Source organism: Crinia signifera, chromosome 9 (genome assembly GCF_055691185.1).
Source record: "Crinia signifera chromosome 9, ASM5569118v1, whole genome shotgun sequence".
In the NCBI taxonomy this organism is placed as follows: domain Eukaryota; kingdom Metazoa; phylum Chordata; class Amphibia; order Anura; family Myobatrachidae; genus Crinia; species Crinia signifera.
The window spans coordinates 125102806-125112518 of record NC_139225.1 but is presented as its reverse complement, the minus strand read 5'-3'; the positions used below and the strand labels follow the sequence as shown (position 1 = coordinate 125112518).

The 9713-nt window shown below is 42.8% G+C and overlaps 1 protein-coding gene across 1 annotated transcript; it reads left to right on the top strand.

The window, feature by feature from the left end:
* The first annotated feature begins 959 nt into the window (after positions 1 to 959).
* On the top strand, positions 960 to 6696 carry C5AR1 (complement C5a receptor 1). Its single transcript, XM_083159663.1, has 2 exons — positions 960 to 1000; positions 5538 to 6696. The coding sequence occupies exon 2, from the start codon at positions 5578 to 5580 to the stop codon at positions 6634 to 6636; it is 1059 nt and encodes a 352-aa protein (XP_083015789.1). The 5' UTR covers positions 960 to 1000; positions 5538 to 5577; the 3' UTR covers positions 6637 to 6696.
* Positions 6697 to 9713: the final 3017 nt, after the last annotated feature.

The window sequence follows — 9713 nt, the reverse complement described above, 5'->3', positions numbered from 1 at the left end:
TTCGTGAAAGAAACCGTTGCATGCCCAGAAAAATGATAGGCGTCCCCATGTGAACGCAGGCGTACCGAAGCCTACACGCGGCAGCTGACATCACAGGACGTCAACGCACGGCCCCTGTTCAGCCACCTCTGATAAAATTTAACTCAGAGTTACTTTTATCTGCGAGCCTGTGAAAAATCCTGCGATAGTCGGTGACCATCAAAAGATTTTTTGCACATATGGCCGCATGCGAATGGCCCTTAGTTTTAATGAAACAACTTTGGCTAGTAAAGCATAGGTCAAGAGGGAGGTTGTTTGGGGAACCAGGGCAATCGGGATGCAGTTAGTATCCCGGTGGTCGGAATCCCGACACTGGAATCCCGACCGCCGAAATCCCGTCACTTTGTCCTTCTATGGGTGTCGTGCTGAGCGTAGCGATGCACCGGGCCCGCTGCGTGGCAAAGGCAGCGAGCCCGCAAGGGGGGGGCGATCTACGTTCACCCCCTTGTCGGAATTTCAGTGGTCGGGATTCTGGTGTTGGGATTTTGACCGCCGGGATTCCCATTTCATACCGATCCCGGGCAATCAATGTGAACCATTTTGCCCATGTGATGCTCCCTTCTCTATTTAGAGAAGCATGTAGAGTTAAATGGGCTGATTTATTAAACAGTGATAGGATGTTTTATGCTTGTTTGGTTTTTTTTAGGCACAATTATATACAAGCCACTAGCCAACAAATGGCATCAATAGATTAAAAATGTGTGATTGTTAAACTAAAGCATTGTTTAATTAATAAACATTTTAAATAGTTCTTAAAAGCTAAAACTTAATTTTAAACAATTCTGTAGAAAGATGTTTATATTTGGGATAAGTAGAGGACAGGACAGTCAATACGTAATGTCACATACTGTAATATGGAATGACGTCTACCACAAGATTCTTATTAAAGAAAGAGGGAAGTGATCTCTTTAGTTTACTAGAGAGCTGCCAGACTCAGAGGACATCAGCTCTCAGGTTCCTGGTAAGTTCTAGAGCACTGCCATATACAGACAGAAGGCATATAATAACTACATCTCAGCTATTTACTAAATAGAGTAATACTTTTCTTATAACTTATACTATATTGCATTAGATATACATTACTGAAATGCTAGAAATACTAAGCTACTGACCTACATAGTACATAGATGTAATAACATACTGCTGACCTAGTAGTAGGAGTAGCGGAACGCTATGGAAAGCCGTCCACCCCCTTACTCATCTGATGTTAAAACCTGCAGATGCGCTGCGGCCGGCAGCGATGATGCGGAAGCCCGCAGCAGCAGCGCTTACCGCTCATTGGTGACTGAGCGGCTTTCAGGTGAAAGTCGCCTAGTGTGTACGGGGCTTTAGGAGCATAGAAAATAACGCAAGTTACTTTGTATCTGGACCAAACCAAGTTGCACTACAATGAGGGCAAATGCGTTTCTTTATCTTTGCATGTAGGGTAAATACTGGCAGCTTTTTCATGCTCACTTCAAAATTGTAGTACTACCAATTTATTAAAGAATAGTACTATTAATGAACTATTAAGTGTACCAGCAAATTTAAATATAACCTAATATGTAGTGTTACTCATGACTGAAATGTGGAAGTACTACTTTCCTACTCCTGTATCATCTGCTGTAGTACCCCATTATTGAAATTCTAGTGAATCATTTACTGAATTGACTTTCATTTAAAATCTAGTTGTAGTTATTAGTAGACCATATAGATAGTAGAATTACTTTTCTGTAAGTGTATGGCTTTACCTAAACTGTAGTAGTATAACCTTACTGAGAGTATACAGTTTTTTTAAACTTAAATGCATTTGATGATTATACTTAAAGTATAGCAGTATTTCTTTACTATATTATTTTACTGAAAGAGTCGTAATACTGTAGTACATTGTAGTATAGAAGTGTTGAACTGAAATAGTGTATCAAAATACATAAATCATGGTAAAGTGTAGTAGTATTATTTTACTAAAAGTCTAGCAGTATATTATTGTATTATTATTGTATTATAGTGTTATGATTTGACTGAAAGTGTTGTACATACCTTGGCCATCTCTTAGTAGCGCGGTCTAAACCAGGAGAGGTCAAACCGGTCCTTGAGATCTACCAACAGTTCATGTTTTCCTGGCCACCTAGCTGGTGCACAGGTGTAGTCATTACTAACTGTCACATCTTCAAACCTGCTGCATTCATTCTTAACTGACACATTCTACAGTTCCACAGGTTTTTTGGAAAACACGAACTGTTGGTAGATCTTGAGGACTGGTTTGTCCGCCCCTGGTCTAAACAATTAACTGTATGGATAATCATAAGACAATGCTCATAGAATAATGAGAACAAACAGAGTGTCATTTACACGTGTTATCTGACTAATTACCAGCCTGCCGAAATGACAGAGCTGCCGAAAGTCGGGAAGAGCATTTAACACGGCTCCATCGGACGCCATCTAGTGGCTGCCAGCGCACCATCGGACAGAGAAGCTATGTTATGCTTTTACTATATAGGAAAAATAGAATCTACTGCTGGTTCTATTACGTGGCTGATGCAGAGATCAACAACACAAGTCTGTTTTTTTTTACCCACCTGTAGCCGAGTGTGTGCATCTATCGGCAAAGTGTGGTTCTACTTGTGGTTGAATAATCCTAACTAATAATAATGTTGAGGGCTATGAAGCCAAGCGTATGCATGGGGGTCATGTGCTCACAAAGAATTTGTTACATACAGTGTGGGTGTAATTATAGATGGCCTGCTTACGGGATGCAGTCAATTTCCCGAGAATAAATTAGTGTGCCAGCTTAGCGAGGCACCGGGCCCGCTGCGTGTCGGGATTTCGGCGGTCGGGATTCCAGCATCGGGATTCCGACCTCGGGGATTCCATACCGAATCCCTGCTTACTACTATGAATCAGCCCCCACAAGTTACAGTTACAAGTTACAATGAAATAATCAGAATTATAAATCTTATCAAGAAAATCGTTTTTCTGAATACAGTATGCTGTAATATGGCTTGGCGTGGCTTAACCCTCTCATAACCCTCTTTATCCCATATAAAGGCGAGTGATAAGGACATAATCAAGTTGTATTCAATCATGTGGTTACCCAACGGAACAGCACAGGAAACAGCCTGGAGATAACTATTACATACATTTACTAACTTCTCATTAGTTCAGTTTCTGTGGTCTGATGTTCCAAGGGTGAAGAATCAGTCAGATGCCAGGCACACCGATGTAGCAATCTAGAACAGGAGTAAAAGGATGTCCTTTTTGCCAGGTTAAGAAAGAGATCGCAGAAGCCTACAAGGAACATGTAAAAATGGTCTTACAAAGTGGCTACAGGAAGTGTTGTGTAATAAGGGTATGGATCATTAGGTCACCACAATGTTGGTCGACACCATTAGGTCGACATGCATTTAGGTCAACATGAGTCTAGGTTGACATGAGTCTAGGTCAACATGGGTAAGGTCCTCAGGGTCATTAGGTCGACAGGGTCATTAGGTCGACAGTCAAAAGGTCAGCATGGGGTTTTCACATCCCCCCCCCTAATGTCGACACAGTCGACATGGACTTGCATAGCTCGCTGCGCTCCCCATGCTTGGGGCACACTATTTTGTTCTCCCACCATGCCCTAGTGGATGGTAGGGCATGAAATACCTCCTGTTAGGACATCTCGGCTCAAATAAAATGCAGGAAAAAAACCCAGGTCGACCTTTTGACTGTCGACCTAACAAACGTCGACCTAATGACCTGTCGACCTAACCCATGTTGACCTTCCTGCGTGTCGACTTAGGCTCATGTCGACCTAAATGTATGTCGACCTAATGATGTCAACCTAATGACTGTTGACCAGCAGGCTGGTGACCCAATGACCGTATCCCGTGTAATAAAGCATCACATATTTAAAGTGAGTCCATCACCTACTGTATGTACTGTGAAAACATGGTATGGGCTGAAGCTATTTTAAATACTGTATAAAGTTTATTGAAACAGTCACAGCAGTAGAAGGCAATGACATGCATGCATTCATCAGCAAACATCAAAAATAGTCCAAAACTAACTTTTGCTAACAATATATTGAGCGTCACAGAGTAACCATATTTTAGTTATAAGGGAGCAGTACGGACGGTGTAATGGTTAGCATTACTGCCTCACAGTGCTGAAGTCATGGGTTCGATTCCCGCCATGGTCCTAACTGTGCACAGTTTGTATATTCTCCCCGTACTTGCGTGGGTTTCCTCCGGGTACTTTGGTTTCCTCCTACAATCCAAAAATATACTGGTAGGTTATTTGGCTCCTAATAAAATTAACCCTAGAATGTCTGTATGTGCGTGTACATGTGGTAGGGAATATAGATTGTAAACTCCCCTGGGGCAGGGACTGATGTGAGTGTTCAAATATTCTCTGTAAAGCGCTGCAGAATATGTATGCACCTTTTTTGATACTTATCCCATCCCCCGGTGACCATGGCGAGCTTCAGGATCATCTTCAGCGGCATCTCTGGTCCCAAGGGTGCATTACGCGAGTGCGCGGACTGAAGAGGATCCTGAAGGCCGTCTTGGTAGCCGGTGACACCATGGATGCCGGGAGACCATCAGAGGACCAGGTAAGTATGTAAAAAAAAAATATTCCCAAAACCGGTAAAATCCTTTCTCCGAAATACTCGTGGTCCCGAGCACTTCGGATAAGGGATACCCAACCTGTACTGCATGTAATTATAGTACTCTTTAAATCTTTATAACAAATATTTGATATATATTGATGATTTCTATGATTTTATGCTGAGTAGATTTCAAGGGAAGATCCCATGTACATATACTGTAGTGATGGTTATAGCTACTGTCAAAACACCAGGATCAACATAGTCAATGTTTAAACTCCCTTACTTTCACTGCATTATTTTTGTGATACTTATTAATTAAAATATTAAGGGTAGCATTTGGAATAACAGGTCACCCACCTGCCCAGGGAATGGCTAAGTGTAATGGGCAGCCCTATCGCTAACAGCAGGATACATGTGTGTTAGAAATGAGGAGGGCACCGACTCACTTAAGGGTTTATTCTAGTTCATTCTTTCTGACAAAATCCTTCTTAGATGGACAAAACCATGTGCACTGCAGGGGGGCAGATGTAACATGTGCAGAGAGAATTAGATTTGGGTGAGTTATTTTGTTTCTGTGCAGGGAAAATACTGACTGCATGATTTTACACTGCAATATAGATCTCACTTTGAAGAAAAATCCCACCCAAATCTAATTCTCTCTGCACAAGTAACATCTGCCCCACCCGCAGTGCACATGGTTTTGTCCATCTAAGAAGGATTTTGTCAGAAAGAATGAACTAGAATAACCCCCTAAATGTTACATTATTGACAAACAGGAAAGAGGCAAATGTTGAGGGTTCGGATGAAATGTGATAAAACAGGTAAGTACAGTACTCTGGTTACTCAACATACAGTATTACATCACAGTTCTATGCATATGTCTAAATGTTTGGCAGTAACAAAATAATGTGGTCATTGTCTCTTACAGATCCACAAAGAAACCACAAGATTTTTTAGATACATTTGTCATGGAGATTAATGTCACAGGGTCTTTTACTCCCATTCGCATTTATGACTATGACTATAGCACTGATGCCGTTCCAACAGACAATACCAGCCCGCTACCTCAACTTTCCCCTGTTCAGTGGGTTTCGATGTTCCTGTACATCATCGTTGTTGTCCTTGGTGTTCCTGGGAATGCGCTGGTTGTGTGGATAACTACCGTTGAAATGAAATCTTCAGTAAACACTGTGTGGTTCCTAAATCTGGCAGTGGCCGACCTCTTGTGCTGTCTCTCTCTGCCGTTTGCCATCACGGAATTGGCCCTTGGATACTGGCCACTGGGCCTCTTTGCCTGCAAGTTTCTCCCTACCATTCTGCTAGTCAACATGTACGCCAGCGTCCTCCTTCTCACTATGATCAGCATCGACCGATGTGCCTTGGTAATAAAACCCATCTGGTGCCAGAACAAGAGGACTGTGAGAAAGGCATATATGGCATGTTTGGTTATGTGGATTCTGGCCATTATCCTAAGCAGCCCATCGTTGATCTTTCGATATACAAAGGAACGGTGGAACGGGAAAGAAGTTTGTACTTACAACTATGATCTGCTTGAATTTCACAAAGAGACTGTGGATGCAGCCATTGCCATTTTTCGCCTGTTGATGGGTTTCATCATCCCGTTTTTGGTCATCACTGCTTGTTACAGTGTGCTGGTGAAAAAGGTGAGCGGACGGTTTACAAACTCCAACAAGACGCTGAAGGTAGTCCTTGTGGTGATCATCGCATTCTTTCTGTGTTGGCTACCGTACCACGTGGCTGGACTTATTCTGTCTCTAAACCCAAGTAACTCACCAATTTTCCAATCCACTCTACTAGTTGACCCTATTTTGATCGCCATAGCCTTCATCAACAGCTGTATTAATCCAATAATTTATGTACTCATGGGTCATAAGTTCAAGAGCAAATTTAAGAGATCAATCAACCGTATTATAAAGAATGTCTTGGCAGATGAGATGAGTCAGTCATCTGAAAGCAAGAGGTCAAAGTCAACAACCTCCACCAAGAACACAGAGGCGATTGTGTAGTGCACAATAGAAATGGTGTCATGGAGTGCGTTGTGGGAAATAAAAACACATTGAGACATACATCTTATCTGTACAAAAGCGATTCCTCAGATTCATACAGTATATGCACCAAATTGCACAGTTTCAGTTAGAACAGACTCATTGTGAGGAGAACATGCGCCATCTAGATACCACTACAGGGAACGTCTAACTTGCTATCAAAGTGCTGCCCATCCTCAGTTACGGAAGGGACTGCGGTGAAAGGCTGGCAGTATGGATGTATAAATGATGTGTTTATGGCATGTATACAGTGGTTATACAAAAGGTTCAGCTGAAGAAACCATTGTAAAATAAAGGAAAGGAACGTTTAACACAATTTGTAATATATTATCCACTACTTTTACAACACTGAGATCTTCATAAGAACTTGGTCCTATCCGCACACCATTTCCATGGTCGATTAGGGATTGCAACATCTCAAACAGCTGCTCAATTGACAGTAATTAGCTGTTCCAGCACACAAATTTATCACCCATCACCTGGGGACCCCATTCATATCAGTAAATGACCTACTTGGTTGAGCTAAAATCTCTATGCATGTGGGAGCTCATTAGACAATACAGTATGGGACCGTTTGTTCCTGATTTTGCCAACTGTCACATTTTTCAAGTTTCTATGAATTCCTTTTATATAGGTACATTTTATTTTGGAATTAGTTTAGAACTTAAAGGGCTGGATGCATTGCGGTACAGGCAGAGCCAGATTAAGGTCTAAATGGGCCTGGAGCTGAAAATGATCAAGGGCCTATTATGCACAATAATAGAGGTTGTGGCCAGCACCTAATAATGTGGGGGGCGTGACCAGTGTTCTTTTTGGGTGGTCTGCTCATGGGTGTGTCTGTATTTGTGTAAATACTTTCAACTAATTATATATGCCTGGAAAAGGCAGGGGGCTGGCATAAGAAAAATGCAGGGAGATATATTGGCGGGTGCCCTCCAAAGGTGCACCCGCAGGATGCCAATGTCCTAAGATACTTGAGGGGTGATGCGGCACTGCAGTCATAAAAAAAACACTGAAAGCCGAAACTTGGTAGACAACATTTCAGCACGTGTTATGTGGTCACCTCAGTTTACCACACCATATACCCCTTATACAAATCATGCAACACATTAGTAACCCCCTTATACTGTACTTGCCTCTTACCTATTATGACACATGGACTGAGCCAAAATTCACACCAATTGAGCCAAAATTCACACTATGGCACACAGATTGAGTCAAAATTCACATTATGCCACACAGATTAAGGCAAAATTCACATTGTGCCACATGGATTGAGCCAAAATACACACTATACCAGGCATATCCAAACAGTTGCCCTCCAGCTGTTGTGAAACTACATGTCCCAGCATGCCTTGACATAATGCCTATTAAAATTTATGCTACATAAGTGTTGCTTACCTACATGTTCATTGCCAGGGGTTCCATGTTCATTGCCAGGGGTTGCATGCTCATTGCCAGGGATTCCGTGCTAGTTTCCATGTGGGATTACATGCTCATTGCCAAGGGGGAATACATGCTTGTGGTAACTGGGGGACAGCCACTGCCGGGCAGAAATGACAGCCATTGACAGCCTGGCAGAGAGCAGGGGGCTACCCGGCTGTATTCAGAGCACTGCTATTTGAAATAATACCCCTTTCAAACCAGAAAATGCAGGGATTCTGGCCCCTTTTACACCAGCCTAGTCACTGCATTTTCTGGTGTGAGGGGGAGAGAAAACCACCCCCGCCCCCCTTTAAACCAGCTATATCTTCGGAACGAACTGACCCATTTACATGTAGGCTTCGAATGATTTTGGTCCCGTTAAACTGGGCCGTTTGGTTCCAGGGGAATCTGTCTTCAAACAACATGAACAGCCATGAAATTATATTTCAGAAATGAAAAAAAAAAAAAAAAATTGGTTTACCCGCAATATCTCTAGAACCAATGAACCCATATGGTCCAGGTATCAGATCGAAGGTCCATCGATTTCAGTTCGACTGATATCACCCTCATGCTTCTGTGATGTCGGAGGGGGAACTGGCAGCTGTTGGAACCGGGTGGAGGATGGAATTAGCGGGTCCCATTTAATCCTATGGGGAAAACGTTCTAGGTTTGCCTGGCAGTATCTCTGGTTCCCGGGGGGCTAGCGACACAGGGCTGGGCTCGTTGGAAAGCCCTGGCCCTCAGCTACAAAATGGCCTATTTGGAGAGTGGGCCTGGAGCTGTAGCTCCATCAGGCCCATTGTTAATCCGGCCCTGGGTACAGGTATAGCGGCTGCGTGGAATTCCGGTCAAACCCCGAGTTATTTCAAAAGGGCAGTTCAAGGCAAAACCATGCGTTGTAAAAAAACTTTAGAGTTTGTCTGGTATCCCACACAGCCACTGGATCATAGGTGCCGATTCTGTGGGTGCTCAAGGGCCCGAGCACCCACGTGCCCGTAACTCCAGAGTCCCAATGCCATACCACTGTATTTGCTTGTTGAGCCTTTCAACAGGCTTGAGCACCCACCAGCAAAAACATAAATCGGCATCTCTGCACTGGATTCACACTGCAATACATCTGGCCGAGTGTGTACAATTCCAGTTTTTTCTAATGATCTTGGATGGCATAAGTAATCCTCTGTTTCTACTGAATATTTCATCTTATTGTCTGAAATCATCTTTTGTGTTATTTTATAGAAAAGTGTATGTGATTTAAACAAGATACTCAATTCAATTTACATTTGCATATTTTAATCTTCCTGAAGAGAAATACATTAAACACCTGACTTTGCAGTGTGATAAATATCTACTTCTACAGCACAGCAAAGCCCGCAATCCAAAACAGTGGGTATAGTATATCAAATATACACTGTTCATAGGTGACCCATGCCTACCACCAGAGTCGGACTGGGGCATAAAGGTTCCATTAGGGGAATGCAATGGTAGCGGCCCATATGTAGGAGTGTTGCCAGTCTCCAGAGGGGGTATGATCAGCCCCATTAGAGGGTGCATGGTCTGGTCCTCTTGATAAATATATATAGTCATACGGTACTCTTTACCTAGCACGGCGCCCA

What these genes read in the sequence shown, in the direction of transcription:
- C5AR1 (XM_083159663.1), top strand. Translation starts at nt 5,578, where the DNA reads ATGGAGATTAATGTCACAGGGTCTTTTACTCCCATTCGCATTTATGAC.